This window comes from Panthera pardus, unplaced genomic scaffold (assembly GCF_024362965.1).
Source record: "Panthera pardus isolate Hobbes unplaced genomic scaffold, ASM2436296v1 HiC_scaffold_11, whole genome shotgun sequence".
Lineage (NCBI taxonomy): Eukaryota > Metazoa > Chordata > Mammalia > Carnivora > Felidae > Panthera > Panthera pardus.
The window spans coordinates 53,514,039-53,539,367 of record NW_026526666.1 but is presented as its reverse complement, the minus strand read 5'-3'; the positions used below and the strand labels follow the sequence as shown (position 1 = coordinate 53,539,367).

Genomic DNA, 25,329 nt, shown 5'->3' with positions numbered 1-25,329 from the left:
ACTCTGTGGAGTTGTTTTGGAAAACTAAGTGATGCAATCCATGTAAAGTGCTTAGAACAATGCCAAGTATGTGGTAAATGAGGGCTGTTTTTCTCTTTTTTTAACATTTATATTTTTCATACACACTATTTCAAATTAGTTATTCTTTGTAACTACTACTCCTTGATTCACATTACTGATAAAAATGTTTTTTTTAAAGGATATTTATTATGTCTGTTACTATGCAGCATTCTTATTTCCTGTCCATTAATTCTGGTTTGCCTCTTACAGGTGTCTCTTACAGTTAAGGGGCTCCATTCTCTCCACATGTCTAGTTGTTGTGTTCTGTGAATACGTATTTCCCTGGGAGGATATCAGCTTCCCTGTGTGTGAATGTTTAGAGGTTGAGGGAGTAGAGGCTGGACAGGGGAGAGCTAAAGCCTACTCATCTTAGCTGGGGTTTAGGGAAGGCCAGTGAGGAGCGAAGCAGAGTACCTCTGCCTTTACTATTTGTCCTTGGCTGCAACCCTTTTCCCACCTCAACCAGGCAATCCCGCACCTTTGAGAAACCCTTAATTCATTGGTCCTGTGGCTGTTACTAGATTGATGCTGCTGTTTTCCCTTCTTGTGCTGGCCGGGAAAGTCCTCATCTCTAGAGGGCAGTGTGGAGGCAGCAACATAGTTGCACAAGTAAAAAGCCCTTCCCCAAACTGGCTGTAGGTCCAGGCTCTCTCATGCTCCTTGTTGATGTCTGCCTCTGCACTAGGACCTGCTGCCTTCTATCTCTCCAGGGATTTCTCACAGGTTTTGTGTCCCATTCTCAGATTTGTCACCCTGTCCCTCTGTCTTCATAGTATCTGGGTTTAGAGTGGGATTCCAGGTGCATTGTCAGTTCTCCATTTTTTCATGGCTAGAAGTTTATAGTTTTTTATAACCGTACGTTAGTATTCTCATCTATCAGGTTGGTTTTTAAAACTGAACACAATTTCAGAATTTTAGGAAGCTCCTAATTACATGTGTGTCAGTCCAGTTCAGCTTTGTATCAGAAGATTAACTTAATAAAGACCTTTATTAAAAGAAAATTTATTTGTAAGGCAACCCACATTATTATGCTTTGGATAAACATTATAGTAAGGCTCTTCTGTAGTATAAGATATTCATACTGCGTCGACAGATTATCTCCCTGTTAATATATTCAGATACCCTTGGCATCTTTCTACTTGTATGAAGAGATTTAGCTACCTAAATTGTTTTTGTTTTTGTTTTATCTTACTAAATTGTTAGTCCTCTTAGAGCCGATTTGTATTTCACTGAGACATTTTATGATGATTTCAGTATATGCTGTACAGTATTTATAGTATATATCTTAACGTTATAATTAGAAATTGTAGAATATATAAAAAAAGTATCATAGAAAGCAATTTGCCTGTATCATTAAAAGATCAGATGAATGAGAATTTCTGAAAGAAAACCTTTAAAATTTCATCTTTTGTACTTATCCTTGTTATAATGTTTCCTATTTCTGTATTTATTAAAGATGCACAGTAATCAAAAAGGCTTACTTCCAGAGCCAAATCCTGTACAAATTATGAAAAGTTTGAACAACCCTGCCCTGTTACAAGTCCTTCTACAACCCCAGCTTTGTGGACGAGCTGTTAAACCAGGTAAGCACCATGGCACTGATTAAATATAGAAGGTTGGCATGAAGTCAGTTTGTGCTGTTTTATATGAAAAACACATTTAAATTAGTCCAAAAATATTTTTCTAGGACTTGTCATGAATTTTAATTAATGGTCTGAGGTGATAATATGTTTTGCTTGTTTTTGGTAGATACAATCTGCTTATATGTTTCCCGATTTCTTTTACCTTTTTAAAACCAGTTTAGCTCATAATTAAATGACAGGAATTTAAAGACCAGGTAATTAATACACTACATTGTTATGGACTGTATCAACAGACGATATGATACTTTTCTAAGTAATATTTTTAGCAGAATTACTTTGTTCAAAAATGCTAAAGTTATGTTTCCTTTTTGCTCTTTTTTGTTGAAAAATAGTTTTACTTTGTAGAAAATAACAAAAGCATTATGGAAATCTTTATAACATTGGTATATATTAAATATCTGTTTAGTATTCCTTCTCTGATAAGAGCCTACCTTTTGAAATGTACAACTATATGTACATAAAATGTATACTTTAGCATTATGAAGTGAATTTTTATATTCAACATTAAAGTTTAGAATAAAAATGTTTAAATACATTTTATGTTTGTTTCAACGCTGACTGGTTGAACTCGTTATGTTGTTTCAACACCAGCTAGTGGACTGCAATTCAGTTCTAGCACTAACTACCCAGGGTTAGCACAGACCCCAGAAGTTAAGGGCTTAGTCACCAACAGGTCTGCCTCTCCTTACGCACCAGGTGTCAATTCAGGGGGGCCCCAAGCCACCTGTACTTCTGACCCCCTGGCTACAAATTCAGGGATTCCAATGACCACCCCAGGTTTGATGATTTACTGAAACAGTTCATAGGGCTTAGGAAAGCACTATACTTATGATTACCATTTGATTATAAAGGCTACAACTCAGAAACAACCAAAAGAAAATACTCTTAGAGCTAGGTCTAGGAGGGCCCTGAATGCAGAGCTTTGGTGATCTTTTCCCATGGAGTCAGAGCACATCTCTGTGTTCGCCAGCTAGAGATGTCTACTGAATTAAATTTGGCATTCAGAGTTTTTATTGAAGTTTTGTTATGTAAGCAATGACGACCTGTTATTGAACTCAATCTCCAGTTTCACTCTTCTCTCTGGAGATCAGGAGGTCCTGCTGATAACACGTGGCCCAAAGCCCCAGCCCCCTAATCACATAGCTGGTGTTTCTGGCAAGAGCAGTCCCCCCATAAAGGCCCACCTTGAGTCACCTCATTAGCATAACAAAGATACTTGTAGCACTCAGAAAATCGTGAGGATCTAGTATTCCTTCTAGGAACCAGGGACAAAGACCAGTTAAATTTTGTATTATACAACAATAGTCATAGTAATAAATATGTCCCATAATCATCAATTATTTGTGTGTAAGAAGCAGCTTTAGAAGTTTTCTGGTTCAACCTGTTACATAATCAGATATCTCTTCTACAATTTTAATGGTATAGAGATAGTTTTTTACGTCTTGATTACTTAAAGCATGAGAAGCTCATTATTTCCCAAGGCAACCTATTCCCTAATTAGACAAATTTATTTACTAGAGTTTTTTTTAAATATTAGATGGTAATCCCTATAATTTTAGCCACTTATTCTAGTTCTTCCTCTGAAGAAACACAGAATAAATCCATTCCTTCTTCCATAAGAAAAGACTTCTAATAATATTTGAAAAGACAGCTACCATGAGACCTTAGTCATTTTTGGTTTTCCCTGTCTTCTATTCTCCAGGTCAGTGGTCTTCTTAAAATTTATTTATTTTTTGAATATGCAGCCATATCAGTAAAATAAATTTTGAGCAGAGCCCCAGTGTATACAGTATATGTATCAATTATATGTCAGTTATATAAATGCACCCTTGTCGACCTGTATATTAAGAAATGATAAAACTTAATATTTTTTATTTAAGGATGAAAGTTAATATGAACAAGAATTCTAGTATTTTTTTCTACACCTCGTTAACTTCTTTGAAGACTACCGTTTTGTATTTGGCTTTCCGTAATATGTCCCAAGATACGCTCTCAGGCCTCCCCAACTGGTTGTCCTCTTGTAGATAACAGCCTAGGTTTTCTGATTTGTCCAGAAATAGGGTATACACAGACATGAACATATCCTGTAAATGGGTTTTGATCAGCATAGAATGTGGTGGGATTTCCCTCCTGTGATCATTCTGTTGCTGTTCATGCAGTCCAAGATTGTATTAGTGTTTGAGGGAAGTATTTCATGCTCTTGGGTCTTTTAGAAAGTATTGTCCACATCTTTGGACTCTGGGCTCTCTTTAGTAACTCCTGTCCAATATTAGTTTTTGTCTTTTCATCTGAGAATATATATTCTCTACTCTGCTTTTCTACTCAGATTGATGTATGGCCAAGAAATAAGTTATGCTTATTTTAGGGATAGTTTCACAATTTTAAATAGGATGTTTCAATATTACACTGATGGAGAAATTATTTCACCAAGCTTGCTTTCTTCCTTTGTGTGGAGTGGCAAGGGAGGAAGATTAAATCTCCTTAACATAAACACATGCAAAGCTTCTAGAGGATGTAATGACAGTTTCTTGGTGGTTAGGAAAGACTAAGTGTCTTGTTAATCAGTAAATGCCACCTGTATTTCCTTTATCTTTTTTAAAAAAAATTTTAATGTTTATTCATTTTTGAGAGACAGAGCATGAGTCGGGGAGGGGCAGAGAGTGAGGGAGACACAGAATCTGAGGCAGGCTCCAGGCTCTGAGCTGTCAGCATAGAGCCTCACGTGGAGCTCGAACTCACGGACTGCAGGATCATGACCTGAGCCAAAGTCGGACGCTCAACCGACTGAGCCACCAGGCGCCCCTGTCCTTTACTGTATCTAACTCTATCCCTTACTGTATTTTGAGCTCCTCACAGAGGGCTCTGAGCAACCTAAGAATTATAATTCATTATAATTATGTTTATATTAAGTAGTATAGATATTTATATTTATACCCTCGCTCTTCTTCCTTCTCATTTCATTTCTCAAATAACTCACACTTATTTACCTGTTTTTAGTTTGCCTCTCCCACTAGAATGTAAGTTCCATAACTACAAAGATTTATGTCTTGTTCATCTCCTGCACCTAAAGCAACTGTTAATTATAATGAAAGGAACTTAAATAGTTATTTACAGATCAATCTTCTTCCTCTGTATCTCTGTTCCACAGCTTATACATACCTTGTTACTCACATATGGTCTGTTCTACAAATTCTCAACTACTCTGCCTTTTCTGTCTAATCTGTACACTTCCATCAGCTTGATTTTCCTCTCAGACCCAGTTTGATTATGTTACTCTGACCATACTGATCTTTTCTCTTCAATCCAGACCTTTTAACCAACTTCAAAATACAATGTAAATATTCTAGACTTCTTTCTTTATATGTATGTGTGTGTGTCCCTTTTAAATTTTAACTAGTATGCAATTACTTATAGTCTAAATTGTATTTTTAACAGCTTTATTGAGTTATATTTGCATATTAATCTACACATATTTAGACTGTAAAAATTTATAAGTTGACATATGTATAAAACCATTGTGTACATAATTTTTATATATAAGTATACACCCATATGTATATTGCCATAATCAAAATAATGAACATATTTATAACTCTCAGAAGTTTCATTTTGTCTTCTTATAATCTCCCTCTCCTCCATCCCTAGGAAACTACTGATTTGACTTCTGTCACTATAGTTTGTCTTCTCTAGAAATTTATATAAATGGAATCACCCTGAAATTTATATAAATGGAATAAAATAAAATTACTATTTTGAGACTCATTCATGTTTCATGTATCAGTAGTTTGTTTTGTTTTTTTTTTAATGGAGCCATATTGCATTCCATGGTTTGCATATCTATTGAATTGTTGATGAACATTTAGGTTATCTCTAGTTTGGGATCGTTACAAATAAAATTTCTGCGAACATTTATGTGTTAGTCTTTCTGCAGACTTATGCTTTTATTTCTCCCTGCTAAATATCTAGTTGTGGAATGGCCAGGGCATGTGGTAGGTGTAGGTTTGAGTTATAAGAAACTCTCCCATCTGTTTTCCATTGTGGTTAAACCACTTTGCATTCTCACTCATCAATATCTAGGGCTCCAGTTTGCTTCATATTCTCACCAACACTTGTTATGTTCCTCCTTTAATTTTAGCCTTTCTATTGGGTATCTCACAGTGATTTTGACTATTCCTTTCAATGATTTTGAACATCTTTTAAAATGTTAATTAGTCCTCTTTATATCTTTTTTGTTATATCATTTTAAATATTTTATGCCTTTTTCTTATTAAGTAGTTATCTTTTTCTTATTAAGTAGTAAGTGTTCTTTATTAGAGGTACAAGTCCACTGTTGTATGTATGGGTTTGCACATATTTTCTTTCACTCTGCAAGTTTTCCTTTATTTTCTTAACAGTGTCCTTTGAAGAGCAAAATTTATTATTTTGGCAAAGTCCAATTTGTTTTTCGTTAAAATTTGTACATCTTTTGTCATATTTAAGAAATCTTAAAAAAAATCTTTGCCAAATTTTAGGTCATTAAGATGCTCTCATATATTTTCTTTGAGAAATTTTATAATTTTGTCTTTTATATTTAGATTTCTGGCTTATGTTAATTTTTGTTTATGGTGTGAAGCTAAGTAAAGGTGCAGGTTAATTTTTTACCATTGTTCCACCATCGTTTGTTAAAAAAGATTATCCTTTTCCATTGAATTGCTTGACGCCTTTTTTCAAAGATCAGTTCACTCTGTATGTGTGTATGGCTCTATCTCTGGATTCTCCATTCCATTCCATTGATCTAAACATTTGTCTTTATCCCAGTACTGCATTGTCTTGATAAATGTAGCTTTATAACAAGCCCTGAAATCAGTGAGTGTAAATCCTTTGTTTTGTTTTGCCTATTCTCTGTCCTTTGTATTAATATATAAATTTTGGAACTAGACTGTCAATTTCCATGAAAAAATGTCAGTAATTTAATTGGGATTGTGTTAAATCTATACTAATTTGGATAGAATTGACAACAGTGTTGAGGTTGAGCCATACATATGGTATATTTCTCAATTAAGGTCTTATTAATTTTTCTCAGAAATAATTTGTAAATTTCAAGGTACAAATATTACACATATTTTGTCAGTTATTCATAGTATTTTACATTTCTTGATACTATTTTAAATAGTATTGCCTTTAAATTTAAATTTCGAATTTCTTATTTCTAGCATATGAAAGTACACTTGATTTTGTATATATTGTATCTTGCAACCTAGCTTACTATTTCTTGTAGGTTTTGTTCTTAGGATTTTCTATATACACAATCATGTAATCCACTAATAAACACATTTTCACTTCTTCCTTTCCAATATGTGTGACTTTTACTTCTTTTTCTTGCTTTATTGCAATATACAGAAATTCAGCATAATTTGTGCATTGAACTGGTAAGAATGCACATCTTTGCCTTGTTTCTGATCTTGAGGAGAGAACATTCATTCTTTTACTGTCATATTAGCTATAGCTTTTTCACAGATTTGCTTTTTCAAGCTGAGAAATTTGCCTTCTATTTCTATATTGCAGAGAAATTTTGTCGTGATAATTGCTAGAATTTATCCAGTGCTTTTATCCATTAATTGAGATCATCATATGTGTTTTTTGTTTTTGTTTGGTCTGCTAGCATAATGAATTACATTAATTTTTGAATGTTAAACCAACCTTTTATTACAAGGGTAAACCTCATTTGGTCATGATGTATTATAGTCCTTTGTACATATTGTTGATTGATAGTGTTGTTCAGGACTTCTTGAGGGGAGGATGGGGCACAATGGAAGAAGTTAAGGATAAAGGCAGTTATATGTGAGACTGTAGACATTTCCAGAGTGTTTTGATTCTGGTGGTGGTTGTTTTAAACTGGGAAATACTGTCTTCATTAAAAGCTGTGAAAAAATATTTTTAATGTTTTAAAACAAAATACAGTGACTAACTGAAAAAAAGAGAGGAGTTGGTGTTGAAATCTCTAACCATAATTGTGGATTTGTCTACTTTTTTAGTTCTAGAAATTTTTGCCTTCTGTATTTTGAAGCTTTGTTATTTGAGGCACATTTAAGATTGTTGTATCCTCCTGATGACCCCTTTATTGTTATGAAATGACCGTTTTATCCCTCTTTCCTAATAAACAATCTGTCTTTATAAACAACTCAGCTAATGACCTAATCTTCCTACCACCTGTTGTGAAACAGGATCCTTCTAAAGAAAACAATTTGCTCTAATTTTATTTTTGAGAGAGAGAGGGAGCAAGAGAAAGAGAGAGAGAGAGCAAGTGTGAGCGCGCATGAGTTGGGGAGGGACAGAAAGAGGCACAGAATCTGGAAGCAGGCTCCAGGCTCTGAGCTGTCAGCAGGGCTCGAACTCATGGATGATGAGATCATGACCTGAGCCGAAGTTGGAAGCTCAACCAACTGAGCTACCCAGTTGCCACCAAAGAAAACACTTTTGAACAGTTTTCCAAAGATGGACTAGTTTAGCAAGTAATAAAAACTTGTGCTTTTTAAAACATGGGATAAACTAGTAGACATGTTATATGTGAATTTCAAATATTTTTGATCACTAGATTAAATGCTTTTTTTTAAGGCACTTATTTTTTTCCCTTTCTTTTTTTTTTATAAATAAGACAACACAATTCTTTATTTTTTTAAAGTAAGCTCTCCATCCAATGTCAGGCTTAAACTCATGACCCACAGATCAAGAGCCACATGAGTCACAAGTTCTACCAACCGAGCCAGCCAGGCTCCCTAAGATGAAATGATTTTTGAAGCACTTTCTATGCCTGACCATTCCTAGTTGCTTTGTAATAATTAGATGAAATTACTTCACATATTTTCTATCTCATGGTTCTGTCTATATATTATTTATTTTGAAAACATCTCTTTTAATATATACTCTGGTATTTGTCGTCAGGCAAACTTGGTAAAAAGTGTGGCTATTTATTCCTTTTATCAACTATGTATTGTTTCTTTTGTTTTTATTATATAAATATTTTTATGTACATATATTCTCTTCTTAAATGGATTGTAAGCTCTTCAAAGGAAAAGACTGTATGTTCTTGGCTTTCCCACCCACCCTACTCCCTGCCAACATACCCCAAAAATCTAACACAAATATGGAGCAAATGACAGGGGTTCAGTTAGTATTATACTTACTCTAATACATGGAGTTAGTTTTGTTGCTCGAAGAACTAGAGAAGAGAAAGCCTAGGGTTGGTGTTTTATTATCTTGACAAGAAGGTGTTGGGATTTGAAATCAAATTCTGATTTTGAATCACGGGGAAGGGAGCTTGTTACTTCTTGTGTGACAAGGTCAGTATATAATTGACCTTTCAATAAACTTGTTAAAAGTTTTAAAAACTATATTTATTTACCCTTTTTGGAGTTTATTTGTTTTTGAATCCCATGTATGTCATGAAGTTAAATATTTTATTTTCTTAAAAGCAGTTCTTGGAACACCTCACAGCTTGCCACATCTGATGAATCCATCCATCTCCCCTGCATTTTTACATCTGAATAAAGCACATCAGGTATATAAATGGCATTGAGTACTGAAGTATCAAACATTTGGAGTGACTCATTTGTTTGCTCTTAACATTTAAAATTCTTGAGAAGTTAAATGAGTATTTCATCTCTAAAAAAAAATTCTTAGTAATAACTATGGCTACATGAAAACACAGGACATCAGATCAAATTAAGCTGATCAAAGCAGTATAGTTCTGTTTATAGGGCATTAAGGGAAGAGAGGTGTATTTTGTGGCATATTTTTCTAGAAATAAGTAGTAAAAACAAGTCTTATGTGGTCTTAACTCAAAGTATTCACAGAAAGAAAAAAATGAATGAATGTGAACTCTTAATTTTTAAATTTTAGCCTATATGAAAATAATTCATACAAGAATAAAAATATTTTTCTTACCTTCTTCAGATAAGTATTTTAAAACGTATTTGTATATAAACATAATATTGGAGATAAATGCTACTCATTAATTTCTGGTACTGCTTAAGGCTGTGTCTATATAGAAGCCTAATTACAAATCCAACCTAATGTATGATAGATGATTAATGTAGCTTAATGAATGAGTAGTCCTAAACTGAGCTTTGGAAGAGAAGGTTTATCTTTTATTTATTTTTCATTTTTGGAATCTAACGTAGGACCTTGTACATTAGAGGGTCTTTATTCATTCATTTAGTCAACATATTGAGAATCTAACATGTACTGGACACTGTGCTGGTCATTGAGGCTATAGCGTTGAACAAAAACATTCATGGTCCTTTGTTCTTGAAGAATTTCAACAAATATAGAAAACAAATGTTAATTATAATAAGTTGTGAAGAGTGACATGAGAGGGGAGTTCAGAGTACTGATGATATTCTCTTTATTTTAGAATTAAGACAAGAATGCTTAATTTTGCCCAGAAGGTCTATCCAAGCTGGCCTCTGCTTTCTCTCCTGTTCATTGGGTATCACTATCCCAGCAATAATGGCCTGCTTTTGGTCCTCGAAGGACTTTGCTCTCTTCTTGTTCTTTGCTCCTGCTGCTGCTTCTACCTGGAATGCTCCCCACCTCAATACCACCTAAGTCCCCCAGACTTCACCTAGTTCTTTCTCCACAGCCTTCAGATCTCTGTGCAAGAGTTAGTTCCTCAGGGAAAATTTCCTTGAATTCACCAACCTAAATCAAATCCCCAACTATTCTCATAGCTCCTGTATTTTTCTTTCACATACTCATCACCATTTGTAATTATATGTTTTTAATGTTAATGTCTCCCTCCCTCAGGAACCTCTAAGATCTGTGAGGGCAGATCGTATTTTGTATTTCACATTATGTAGCACTGTACCTGGCACACAGTAAGTGCTCAGTAAATACGTGTTGGATGATTAAATGAATAAATAAATGATTGAATGACACTGACATAAAGCCAAAAGGGGGTGGGGGGAGGAAGAAGGATGAAAGAAAAAAAGATCTGGAGTTAGTTCTATGACCACATAATCACATCTTGTATACTATTAAAAGAATTAATTAGCATTGCCTGAAGTAGGAAAGTAGGATATTAAGAAGCTATTGGCTTTTGCTCAGATCAACTGGAGAACTGAACTTTAAAATGAATTGGGTTCTGTGAAAAGTAGCTTTTCAAAATTAAACTAACTTGATGCTTTATCATTTTCACAGAGCACAGTTATGGGTAATACTTCTAATTTATTCCTTCAGAATCTTTCTCATGTACCATTGGCACAGCAACAATTAATGAAGTTTGAGAATATTCCTAATAATGTAAGTATGGCATTGTTTTTTTCTTTGGAATTGAGTTCATTCCTTTTCTGTATTCAGGCTGTCAGATTATTTATGAACATTCACATGTGTAGCCTTTTCATTTGGTGATATCCTGCTGCCATGAGCAGAAGTCTTATTTTCTTTTCTTCTTTTGCAGAAACCGGGCTTACTTGGAGATCCCCCAGCCATGATACTTCAAACCACAGTAGGGATGGGGTCAGCGCTTCCTTTGAAAACAGAGTTGGGTCATCATGGAGAAGCACATAAAAGTAAATGACATGCATTTACTGAGAAGTCTGGAAACGATCAGATTTGAGATTTAAAGATGGTTTACCTATATTCTGCTTTTATTTACAGAAAGGTTAAATTTGAGTTTTATTCAGTCATTTAAAATTTTAAGAGCCCTCTTGGCTTTTCTATTTTTCATATAAGAAAACTATTGATAAGTTATTGATGGACTTGCTTCCATGCCAAGATCACATTTTCCCTGTTGGATATGCTTTAATATTTGATGACTGTTCACAGCAGCATGAGGCAAAGACATAGATCCCTTTGAGAGTGACGTGCTGCCCACTGGGCTGACAACATATTACATAGATATCCATTTAATTTTTGCCTGAATAAGAAACCCTTAGCTTTTAAAGAAATATGTGGTATTTTGGTAAACTTTGATGATTTATTTGTATTATTTTTTAAATGTGATCTCCAAACTAGTAGTCGAAGAAAAATAACAACATGTGTACTCTGTGTTTCTGAAAAGATGACAAATTTAAACATTTTTTTTAAATGTTTATTTATTTTTGAGACAGAGGGAGACAGCGCGAGTGGGGGAGGGGCAGAGAGAGGGGGGAGACAGAATCTGAAACAGGCTCCAGGCTCTGAGCTGTTAGGACAGAGCCCGATGAGGGGCTCGAATCCACAATTGTGAGATCATTACCTGAGCCGAAGTCTGACGCTTAACCAACCGAGCCACCCAGGTGCCCCTGAAAAGATGACAAATTTAAACAAAACAATTATTTTTTAGAAAAACAAAAGCATCTGGTATACCAAGATTTCTTATTGGAATGCGACTTGAAAGGAACTTTCAGTTTGAAGTGTAATTGAAATTTGTCTTAAGTGATTATGCTGGGAAAAGAGAAGGGCCACAAGTAATTTTTAAAAAAAGTCAATTAAATATAGGGTAGTATATTTTGCCTTTGCAGGAAGCCAGCAAGTCAAATGATCAAATAAATCCACCAATTCTGATTGTTTAAATTGACTGGGTGAAAGTTAAACTAGTATACAGACAGGTGTAGAAATTTTTATGGTATGATGGAGCCTTTTCCAAAAATTAAATTTTATATCACTAAAAGTTCATGCAGATGTTTAAAAAAATTTTTTTAACGTTTATTTATTTTTAAAAGAGAGCAACAGAGAATGAACAGGGGAGGGGCAGAGAGAGAGAGAGACACAGAATCCAAAGCAGGCTCTAGGCTCTGACCTGTCAGCACAGAGCTCCACGTGGGGCTCAAACCCACTATCCGTGAGATCACGACCTGAGCTGAAGTTGAATGCTTAACCGAGAGCCACCCACCCTTCATGCAGATGTTTATTATTTTTGTTGGGTTAAATAATAAGCTATTTGCTTTTGCATAAACTGTTTTAAGAACATTTAAAATTCAAAATGTCCAAATAGGGGCGCCTGGATGGCGCAGTCGGTTAAGCGTCCGACTTCAGCCAGGTCACGATCTCGCGGTCCGTGAGTTCGAGCCCTGCGTCAGGCTCTGGGCTGATGGCTCGGAGCCTGGAGCCTGTTTCCGATTCTGTGTCTCCCTCTCTCTCTGCCCCTCCCCCGTTCATGCTCTGTCTCTCTCTGTCCCAAAAATAAATAAAAAACGTTGAAAAAAAAAAATTTAAAAAAAAAAAAAAAACAACAAAATGTCCAAATAAATACATTGCTAGAAGAACTGAAGTATCCACCTCTATTTAGTACTAGAAATAATTTAAGAAATTTGTTCAGTGAATTTGTAAAATATAAATTTGACTTAACATACTTATCAAAATTAGCTCTTTTCTTCTAATTGTGAGCCATAGATTTTTAAAAAGTGGAATGGTTCAAAATTTTCCTATTAAAATTTTCATCTCTTCCAGAATTTCTTGGTATTTCCTGTAAATAAAAATGTAAAGCTTTCATGTGTTAAATTGGTGCCTATCTATTCACAAATATTACAGTTTTTCAAACCAGGGTTATGCTGATGTTTAAAAACCAGCTCTCTAGGTCTAAAAAAAAGTCTTGATTTTCATAGCATTTGTAGAGGTCTATGTGTAAGCACTACAAGTCATGGCCAATTGCACACTACCCACATGAAGACACTGAATTCAGGAGCTGGGAAAAGATACCCATAGTCAGCTGTTATGAACTGGTACAAGTTGGCTGACCAAAACTATTGTTGGATTTAATTTAACTTTATTTTTAAGTGTCAGAGAATTTTTTCAGCTGAAGACTTAATTATTTATGGAAGCAGGCAAATTACAGTGATTGGGCATTAAAACAAAGGCACCTGATGTAACTTAAGTGCCAAAAAGTATACACATTTTGCTCTCATATTTTACAATATACAGCTAAAACTTGGAGTTAAAAAATATCCTTGAGATTATCCTGGAAGTTGTTGAAAATAAGGAAAGCATGATTACTGTTATAGGGTTTGTTTTTATTACCCCCATATGGAAACCTGCTACTTTACAACCACTAACTTCATGTTTTAAATATAACTCTTCTCTAACGGGCACAAAATAGTTTTTTCCACATTTTGCCCATAACTTAACAAACATCCAAAGGACTGTTGTGAAGAACTCTTGTCTAATCAAATCTTTTTGCATTTGTGGTTTATTACAGCATCTAATCTGATTCCAACTCAAACAACTATAACAGCTGGAATGGGCATGTTACCATTCTTTCCAAATCAGCACATTGCTGGACAAGCTGGGCCAGGGCACGGGAATACTCAGGAGAAACAGCCAGCCTCGGTGGGGAAGGCAGAAGGAAATTTCTCAGGGTCACAGGCTTATCTTCAGAGCTTTCCAAACCTTACTGCAGGAGGCTTGCTGACAGGACACCATAAGCAACAGCAGAGTCAGCCAAGAGGCTCGGAGATAAGTTCAGGGGTAAGAAAATTGTGTTTATGCATATATACACACACACAAACACACAAGTACACACATATACATGTGTATACTACATGTATGTAGATAATACGCAGGAATATATATGTCTATTCTTTTAAAATTTTTTAAATTCTAATTCTAGAGGATTCTAATTTGGGGTTTATTTTACAGGTAATGTAATTTATGAAGTATCATAAAGTATCTTCAGTATTTTTAAATTCCAAAGAAAGTTAATAATATACTTAAAGTATAGAAATGTGGATTACAAACTAGATGATTGATATATCAATGACATGATTTTTTCATAGTGTGCATTTACTTCTCAAAATAGAAGAAAATATTGCACTCATAAAACTGTTATTATAAGCAAACAACCCATCTTTTGATAAGTTATGCCAGCTGATGTTTGTGACTATGCTTAATTACTTACCAGTTTGTAAATAAAATAATTTCAATTTGAAGAAAATGAGTTTTTTAAGTATGTAAAATAACTTAAATATGGATTCTTTATTCTTCTAGATACTTTTCTAAAATTCAGTATTTCAATTAGAATTCAGAATTCTAATATTCACAAATGCTTGATATTTTAGAAATGAAATATAAACCAAGTTCAAAATTTGTAGTTTGGAAAAGCTTAAGAGTATCATTAATACTTATCTAATGATATGATGTTATTTATGAGGCTCTCTAATGAAATAATAACGCTTTTCAAAATGTTAATTTTTTCTACTTTAAATTTATACTCTGTAACTAGGTATTAGTTTAATATGTAAAGGCAAAACCAATTTTATCTGAAAAATGTCAAAGTCAGTTATTAAACTCTGGTCTGCTCAAAAGAATCTAATCTCTGTTTTAATTCTGGAAGTTTTACCCAATTATTTTATTTGTTCTTAGACCAGCGACATTTGTAAATGTTAAACTTGGTAGGCAGAATAAAGTACATTTAATTTATATTCATACCCTGAAGTACCCTTTGGTTTGTAAGTATTATAAAACTCAGGTTATAAGCAGCATGTGAGGAAAAAAAATTCATGTAGTTGGCTGTATTGAAATGTCAAAATAATTAGATTAATTTGGAGGTGGTTTTATTGTCAACTAGTCATAGCAGCAGATATGGATGGGATGCCCTACAATTGTTCATTGAGAAAGCTAAGGCAGATCTTGTAGAATGAGTTTTAAAAATTTATCTGCACTATTAATTTTGGGGGTTTTTGAGGGAAGTTAAACAATTGGAACTCATATATGAATATGCTATATCTTTTTGCACAGAAAGCACCAGCTCTTTAGAAAAGCTTGATTTGGGGTGATTCACATAATGGGCAGAGTCTATCAGGAGGAAAACAGCCAAAGTGGTGCAGGGCCAGGAAAACAGGTTCTGTGAAAAAAATTGAGGGAAATGGAGACATGTAACCCTGAAAGAGAAGACAAGCTGGATATCTATTTAAAAAATATATTCTCAGACTAGTCACAGGGTATTTTGTGTTTCACCAGTAGGCAGAACTAGTCCAGTAACTATGAGCTACAGTAAAGCATTAGGCTTTATACAACAAAATAGTGTATTAGGCTTAATACAACAAAGAGCAGTTGAAGCTTTCACACAAACAAAAAGCTTGATTCTTTCACTAAGATGTGACTGTCCTGTCACTGAAAACAATTAAGTAGACATGAAATGAGCATTGGTACAGATTGCTGTAAAGTGATTCCTCTTTTGACAGTAGGGGTTTGTGCCAGGTAATTTCAAAGTGTGTTTTCCAAGAATGAAGCAAGAAATTTGATTTTGTTAAACATAATTGGTTTCATTCAACTTTAGATTTTTAGACTTACGTTTTTAAGAAATTTTTTGTTAAGGTATAATTGACATACAGCATTATATTAGTTTCTGATATACAATATAAGGATTTGATACATATCACACATATTACAAAATGACCACCCCAGTAAGTCTAGTTAATATTCATTACCATACATACATACATTATAATTTTTTGTGTATGATGGGAACTTTTAAGATTTGTTCTCTTAGCAACTTTCAAATATGCAACGTGGTTTTATTAACTATAGTCACCATCCTGTACATCACATCCCCATCATTTATTTATTTCATAACTGGAAGTTTGTACCTTTTGACTTTTTTCACCTGTTTTGCTCACCTCTGTCTCTGATAAGCACCCATCTGTTTTCTGTATCTGTAAGCTTGTTTTTTCTTTTCTTTTTTTTATTCTGCATGTAAGTAAGATCATACAGTATTCGTTTTTCTCTGTCTGACTTTTTTCATTTAGCATAATGCCCTCAAGGTCCATCCTCATTATCACAAATAGCAAGATTTCTTTCCTATTTAAGACTGAATATATACACACTTTTTTTTATTCACCCATCAAAGAGCAGTTCTGTTGTTTTCATATCTTGTCTGTTGGGGATAGTGCTTCAGTGAACATGAGAGTGCAGATGACACTTGAGACAGGGATTTCATGTCCTGTGAATATATACCCAGAAATGGGACTGCTGGATCATACGGTAATTGTTTATTTTTTTTTTAATTTTTTTTAACGTTTTATTTATTTTTGAGACAGGGAGAGATAGAGCATGAACGGGGGAGGGTCAGAGAGAGGGAGACACAGAATCTGAAACAGGCTCCAGGCTCTGAGCTGTCAGCACAGAGCCCGACGTGGGGCTCGAACTCACGGACCGCGAGATCATGACCTGAGCCGAAGTTGGCCGCCCAACCGACTGAGCCACCCAGGCGCCCCAATTGTTTATTTTTTTTAGGAACTTCTATACTGTTTCTCATTATGGTCATATTGCTTTTCTCTCATTCAGTAGATTGTGTTTTCATTTGCTGTACAGAAGCTTTTTAGTTTGATGTAGTTCCACTTGTTTATTTTTACTTTTGTTGCCTTTGCTTTTGGTGTCATATCCAAAAAGTCCCTGCTAAGACTAATGTCAAGGAGTTTTTTTCCTATATTTTCTCCTAGGGGTTTTATGCCTTCTGATCCTATATTTAAGTCTTTAATCCAGTTTGAGTGAATTTTTGTGTGTGGTGTAAGATCAGGGTCCATTCTCATTCTTTAGCATGTGGACGTCCAATTTCCCCAGCACCATTTATTAAAGAGATCTCCTTTTTTCCATTGTGAATTCTTGGCTCCCTTGTCAAAGATTGAGCACATATGTGTGGGTTTATTTCTGAGTTGTCTATCTTACTTGATAATGATGTACAATCTTTTTAATATATTGCTGAATTTGGGTTGCTAGTATTTTATTGAGTTTTGCATCTGTGTTTATCAGGGATATTGGTCTGTAATTTTATTTTCTTGCAGTATTCTTGCCTTGGTATGAAGGTAATGCTGGCCTCATTAAATAAATTAGGAAAGTATTCTCTCCTCTTGAACATTTTGGAAGAGTTTCAGAAGAAATGGCATTAATTTTTCGTTAAATGTCTGGTACAGTTTACCAGTGAAGCCATCTAGTCCTGTTATTTTCATTGTTGGGAGGTTTTTGACTACTCCTTACTTCATTATTTGTCTGATAAGATTTTCTATTTTTGTAATGATTTGGTCTTGATAGGGTATAGGTTTCCAGGACTTTATCCATTTCTTTGTAGGTTATCCAATTTGTTGGCAAATATTTCTTGGTAATAGTTTCTTACAATCCCTTGTATTTCTGTGGTACCAGTTTTAATGTCTCCTCTTTCATTTGTAACTATTGGAGTCCTCTCTTGTTCTCTCGGTTAGTCTAGTCAGGGTCTATCCGTTGTGTTTATCTCTTCAAGATGCCAACACTTAGTTTCATGGACCTTTCTAGTCTGTATTTCATTTATTTATGCTTTAATCATTACTATGTTCTTCTTTATGCTAATTTTGGGCTTAGTTTGTTTCTTTTTCTGGTTCCTTGATGTATAATGTTAGGTTGTTTGAGATCTTTTTTCTTCCTGTACTACGCATTACTATAAACTTCTTTCTTGGAACTGCTTTTGCTGCATCCATAAGTTTTGGTATGTTATATTTCCATTTTCATTGGTGTCAAGATCCTTTTTGACTTCTCTTTTGATTTCTTCTTTGACCTGTTGGTTGTTCAGGAATGTGTTGTTTAATTTATTCATATATAAATTTTCCAGTTTCTCTCCTGTTTTTGATTTCTGGTTTCATACCACTGTGGTCAGAACAGTACTCAATATGATTTCAGTATTCTTAAGTTTGTTCAGACTTATTTTGTGACCCAACATGTGATCCTTCCATCCTTCCTTCCTTTCTCTCCCCCACTCCCTCCTTTTCTTTCTTTCCTTTCCTTCTCTTCTTCCTTCCCTCCTTCCTTCCTTTTCCCTTCCTTCCTTTCTTTCTTTCTTTCTTTCTTTCTTTCTTTCTTTCTTTCTTTCTTTGCTTCTGCTTTTGGTGTCAGACCCAAAAATTAATGGGCAAATATGAAGCCTTCCACCTAAGCTTTTAAGAATTCTATAATTTTAGGGGCGCCTGGGTGGCGCAGTCGGTTAAGCGTCCGACTTCAGCCAGGTCACGATCTCGCGGTCCGTGAGTTCGAGCCCCGCGTCAGGCTCTGGGCTGATGGCTCGGAGCCTGGAGCCTGTTTCTGATTCTGTGTCTCCCTCTCTCTCTGCCCCTCCCCCGTTCATGCTCTGTCTCTCTCTGTCCCAAAAATAAATAAAACACGTTGAAAAAAAAAAAAAATTAAAAAAAAAAAAAATTAAAAAAAAAAAAAGAATTCTATAATTTTAGTTCTTAATTTTGGTCTTTGATTTTTGAGTTTATTTTTGTATGTGGTGTAGGGTAAGGATCCACTTTATTCTTTTACATGTGATACCCAGATTTCCCAGCACTTTTGTTGAAAAAACTGTCCTGTCCCCATTGACTATTGTCAAAAATTATTTAACTATATACGCAGGGACTTATTTCTGGGCTTTCTATTCTATTCCATTTGTCTGTGTGTCTTTATGCCAATACTGTAGTGTTATGATTACTGTTGCTTTTTAGTAAGTTTGAAATCACAAAGTATGAGCCCTCTATTCTTGTTCTTATTTTTCATCTTTTTCAACATTGTTTTTACTATTTTGGGGGTCCCTTGAAATTCCATATGAATTTTAGGATAGATTTTTCTTCTTCTGCAAAGAAAAGTTAGAATTTTGATAGGGATTGTATTGAATCTGGAGGTCACTCTGGTTAATATTGACATTTTAACATTATGTCGTCTAACCCATGAACATAGGATATCTTTCCATTTATTTATGTCTTTTATTTCAGCAATGTTTTTTGATATTTTAATATTTAACTCAGCATATTCAAAATACTATTACCAAATGTAATATATACTGAACTACTAAGATACTTTGCATTCTTTCTTTGGTACTAATTCTTTGCGATTTAGTATATACCTTACATTTCACAAACAGCTCAGTTTAAACTGTTCACATTTTGTATGCTGAGTATTCATGTGTAGATAGTGGCTACCGTGTCAGACAGTGCAGTCTTAGATGTTTTCATGGCTTAATCTCTCACTTTATTGAGATTTCTGCTCAAGTATCACTTTTAGCCATGTTGTGTAGTTTTTAGTAGACAGGTATTTTTCCTTCTTGGTTCGGTTAATCTTCTTTTTTATGCTTTTTGATTATGTTGTAAGGGGAATTGTTTTCTTAACTTTCTTTTTGGATTGTTCATTATCAGTGTGTAGAAATGTAACTGATTTCTGCATGTTGATTTTATATCCTGCAACTTTGCTGAATTCATTTACTCCAACAGTTTGTGTCTGTGTGTGTGTGCGCGCTACTTAGGGTTTTCATGTCATCTGCAAGCAGAGACCATTTTACTTCTTCCACTCTAGTTTGGATGCCTTTTATTTCTTTTTCCTGCCTAATTGCTCTGGCTAGAACTTCTAATATTATGTTGAACAGAAGTGGTGAAAGTAGACAACTTTGTCTTGTTCTTGATGTTAGAGGGAAATATTTCAGTGTTTCACCATTGAGTGTAATGTTTCATATATAGCTTTTGTTGTATTAAGGTAGTTTCCCTCTATTCCTAATATGTTGAGCCTGTTGAATTTTAATCATGACAGTGTGCTGAATTTTGTTAGATGCTTTTTCTGCATCATTTGAGGTGATCATGTGGGGTTTTTTCTCCATTCTGTTAATGTAGTGTATTACATTGAATGATTTTTGTATGTTGAATTGTCCTTGTGTTCTGTGAATAAATCCCAGTTGGTTATGGTATATAACCCTTTTAATAATCCACTGAATTTGACTTGCTTGTGTTTTGTTGGTGATTTTAGCACAAATAGTGATATTCGATATCGGTCTGTAGTTTCTTTTTTGTAGTGTCTGTCTGGCCTTGGTACTAGGGTGATGCTGGTCTCATAGAATACGTTAAGAAGTATTTTCTCTTCGTCAGTTTTGTGGAAGAGTTTAAGAAGAATTGGTTTTAATTCCTCTTTAAATGTCTTATTGAATTATCCATTGAAGCCATTTGGTCCAGGGCTTTTCTTTGTCGGCAGACTCTGTACGTTTTAAAATTTTATGATTGATTCTCTTTCATAGCTAGAGAACCCCTGATAGGATAGAATCTGATTACCTTGGCCATGTAAGTACTTTAGAAACAAAATCTGAGAGTACTTTGCTGGCTACCTTTACTCAGTTACTGAATTCTAAGGCATTGTCTTTTCTGGTGCTATACGCTTTCTTTTGGCAAACATCTAATGGTTTTAGCTCCCACCTAGAATCTTAGGGTTCCACCTCAGACTTCTTTTGAGCTATTGTATCTGCTTGACTGTGAATTTCTTAAGGGTAGTATTCCTGTCTTACTCATTTTGGTGTTATCAATACCACAGTGCCTGAAGCATAGTGAACATTCAGTAAACATATGTGAATGGATGAATACATTTACATCTGTGATTTACATATCACAAGTCCTACTTTGGGGCTTATGAAGAGATGCAAGATAGATTTCTCAATCCAAATACAGTAATGTTGGCCAGATAAGGAGCAAATAAAAGGAGCTCTGGCTCTCAAATATAGAAATAAGCACTTCAGATTATACTTTCTTCATTCTGTTTGGAGAACAAAATAAAAATTAATTTGGAAATTAAAACTTAGCTGCTAGCTTTAACTTTATTATAGTAATCTGAATTGTTGTCTTTAAACAGGGAACGAAAAGCACAAAATTTTGTTGGAAGAAATTGAAATGATCTGAAGAATCAGCCCTTTCCATTTAAAGAAATACTACAAATACTAGAAATAGTATTAAAGAAATATTAGAAATAAAGAAATACGCTTATACCTTGTTATATAAAATTATATTGATAGCATATCTTTTCAAGAAATGTTTCTAGGGTTATCATCTAAATGTGTATTTGGATCTTGTTAAGTCCACTGATTTTGTTTGGTATTATTCTTAGAACCAAAGATAAATAAGCTTTCCTTTATCATTTGGCTGTAGCTGTACAATATAAAATAGAAATCTTAATAAGAAAATGTGGATAACAATATTTCTGGAAAAAAGGTATGGGATTTGTCTTTTCTTATGAAGATGAATTCTCTCCTAATTCAAATGAGAAGGATTTATATGAAGGCCTTTAATTTTCTTTCAGTTCTGAAGTTTTATGGTTCTAGAATAGTTAAAAAAAAAACAACTAATTGACAAAAATAACAAGTGGAATGTGATAATTTTAATCAATATCCAGAAATATCCCATAACTTAATATGTTCAAATATAAGGTTCCACAGATTTTTATTACACTGGACTGGATTTATTGAAGAATTGGCATTACTCTTTATGTATCTTTATTTTCTTGTACCTCCTAGTAAGCACCTACTCTTTTGTTTTTGATAAATAGGCTGCTTCTAAGAATCAGACTTCACTATTGGGAGAACCACCAAAAGAAATACGGCTCAGTAAAAATCCATACTTGAACTTGGCAAGTGTGTTGCCCAGTGTGTGCTTATCATGTAAGTGAGAGCTCAGTATTAATATTTTGGAGTTGTATTGAATATTTTCTATAATCAGTTTTGCTTTAATTTTTAATTTAATGAAAGCAAATAATGCTTATTGACTAATTAAAGCTTAAGTTATGACCAGCCTTTAAATTGAAAGAGTAACTAAAATTAAGACACTTAAAATACATTCTGATTATTTAAGGAAAATATCTTCTGTAATATTTTATTAAGAATATAATTAATTTATTGAATTATTGAATCATAATAGAAAATAATTGAGGAAAGGAATTATTGACAATACTATAATGCTTTGCAATACATATAGAACCGTATTTTTAAAAAAGAGCCTATGTAAGTAATCTACTATCCAGAATATTTGCAAACTACCCCAAAATATCTGAGCTAATGATAATTGGCAGAGGTTGAACTCTTGTTTACTTTCTTGAAAGGCCTTCTCAGGTCTTCAGTTAGAATAACTTATAATTTTAAAGGAAAATCACAAATGTGGTATATGCTCTGGGTACTGGGATATTCACTACAATGTTGGCTGTCAATTGGTATAACTGAAAAGTACCTTAATGTTCTTCAGTAGTGGAGTGGTTAAATAAAAATTAGTTCATCATAAAATAGAATACAGTATAATTTTTTTGGTAATTGAGGGAGAGCTACACGTACTAATATGAAATTATCTCTAAAGCAAATTAAGTGAAAAAAGCCAATGTAGGAACAAAGAGATTCCATTCATGTTTGTATAAAGCCGTATATTCTTATGTGTGCATACTTAATGTATAAATGCATACAGTAAATTTTGGAAAATAAATTCTAAACTGTTACCTCTGGGAAAAAGAATAGGACTGAATGAAGGAGATTAAAGGTTTTAATATACGTTCTTTGTATTTTATAAAGTATCCTCTTAAATGTAGACATTGATTTGTAATTTTTTTAAAGAGCCAGAAAAAAATTTAATGTGCTTCTCCCATGTCACATTTTTACCTCGTCTAAAAATGGATGGTTACAACTATTGCATTAACAAGAACAGTTAGTTTACATTTGGTTTGCCTTCTTTAAAAACATTTTTTTAACTTATTTATTTTTGAGAGAGAGAGAAAGTGAGAGGGAGAGACAGAGTATGAGCAGGGGTTGGGGAGGGTCAGAGTGAGAGGGAGAGACACAGAACTCCAAGCAGGCTCCAGGCTCCGTGCTGTCAGCACAGAGCCCTACACGGGGCCCAAACTCAAGAAACGTGAGATCATGACCTGAGTGGGGTTCAAACTCAAGAACCGTGAGATCATGACCTGAGCCGAAGTCGGGCACTTAACCGACTGAGCCACCCAGGCGCCCCTTGTTTGCCTTCTTTTAGAGATTAGATATAGATCTAAAAAATGTTTCTATCAAAATTATTTATCTATAGGGCAAACTTCCACTTTCAGTTGCTTTAAATGAACAAGACAACATCATATACTACATATTTTTCCCCTGGGCATAATAAATATAGACATATACTGGCTAATGAAAATTTGTGTTCTTTTTGGGAATACGAGTTTTGTATTTTGCTTATAACTTACAATAAGACAACTTTTAGCTGAAAATATGATTGATTTTGCCTTTAGCCCCTGCAAGTAAAACCACTCTACAGAAGACTGGAATTGCAAGCAACATTCTGGATGCAATCTCTCAGGGAAATGAATCACAACACACATTGGAAAAGTGCATTTCTTATTCTCAACCTTTTGGTGATTATGCACAGGTAAATGATTCTCAGGTATTGATATCTAGAAAAATTGGTTCAACTGTATATTGAGCTCATATTCCTATAATTGTGATTGTGATTCCTATAATTGAAATTGTGATTCCTGTAATATCATAGGAAATATCATAGGAAAGTAAAATTGCATTCATCTATACAATATTCCTTGTTCATTTGGAGTTTTAGGCCGTGTTCTTTAGGCTAGAAATTAACTAGCATTTTACTAGATATTTCCCTCTCAGTGTTTACTCAGTGTTTGTTGACTAGTGGCCAACAAACTATAGACCAAATCCAGCCCACTACCTGTTTTTCTTTTATTAATTTTTTTGAATGTTTGTTTATTTTTGAGACAGAGAGAGACAGAGCATGAATGGGGGAGGGTCAGAGAGAGAGGGAGACACAGAATCCAAAGCAGGCTCCGGGCTCTGAGCTCCGTCTCAAACCCACGGACTGTGATATCATGACCTGAGCCCAACCGACTGAGCCACCCAGGTGCCACCCCCCCCCCCTACTACCTGTTTTGTAAATGAAGTTGTATTGGAATACCACCACATTCATTCATTTACATATCGTCTGTGGTTGTGTTGTGCCACAATGGTAGAGTTAAATAGCTACAACAAAGACTATAGGACCCACAAGATTAAATATTTACTCTCTGGCTCTTTACAGAAAAACTCTGCTGACTTCTGGTTTTTATCAATGTACATCTGACTAAGGAACCCAAGGAAATGCCTCTGTTCTTCACCCCTGCTTACTGATACAGAAACATGATCATTATTGTAGGCATTATTCTGACATTTAAACCAATCAATCAATAACATAAAAAGTATTATATTCAGAAGGTATATTGTGTTATTATTTAAATAAGTCAATTTTACTTTGGCCTTTTCTCCTTCAGGTTATTTTCAGTGGCTTAAGCAGAGAGTGTATATGTTAGCAGTATAGGATTATATAATCATGAGAGTCTTATAATTAACCATTCTGATTCTTTCTAATTTCTTAGCCTATCAGCTTCTCAGCTCTGTCCTATCTGTGTGAGCAATGCTTCCACTTTGATTTCCTTGGAGCAACTGTGTTTGTCTCATCTCTCTCTAAAACCTTAGAAAAGTAAACCTGTGTGAATTCACTTGGAACAACTGATGCCTCATTATGCTTTAATGATAGGATACTAGAAACACAAGTGTAATAGTTTCTGTAAAAATGGTGCAGTTGAATATTCGAATACTGTATAATAAAGTCTCTTACCTACCCGTGGAAAAGATGGAGAAAACAGATTGAAAGATGATGTAAGTAGGTGGCAACAGACCTATATCTAAGGAATAGTAATCATGAATTAATACAGATACAACTTGGAAAGCATTCTCTTACATGTTTCTTAAGATTCCATTTTTGTTCCTTTATTAATATTTAAGTAGTAATTGAGATAGGGACATTAATTGTATGCTGATTATACTTACAGGTGACAAAAGCCAAGGAAATTATCAGAGATGTGTGAAATCATTTATAAATAGTTTATAGTTCTGTAAATT

General features: G+C 34.3%; 1 protein-coding gene across 2 annotated transcripts in view; it reads left to right on the top strand.

Moving 5' to 3' along the window:
• Positions 1-25,329, top strand: part of RAVER2 (ribonucleoprotein, PTB binding 2) — a 97,845-nt gene that overhangs the window by 45,293 nt on the left and 27,223 nt on the right. Inside the window, exons 5-11 of one of the 2 annotated variants that reach the window (XM_019449017.2) lie at positions 1,517-1,643; positions 9,155-9,240; positions 10,920-10,982; positions 11,140-11,251; positions 13,858-14,126; positions 21,954-22,065; positions 23,664-23,800. In XM_019449017.2, the coding sequence (XP_019304562.2) occupies positions 1,517-1,643; positions 9,155-9,240; positions 10,920-10,982; positions 11,140-11,251; positions 13,858-14,126; positions 21,954-22,065; positions 23,664-23,800 (906 nt within the window). Of the gene's footprint in view, positions 1-1,516; positions 1,644-9,154; positions 9,241-10,880; positions 10,983-11,139; positions 11,252-13,857; positions 14,127-21,953; positions 22,066-23,663; positions 23,801-25,329 lie in introns of both variants that reach the window. The other variant, XM_019449016.2, reaches the window with a different exon arrangement.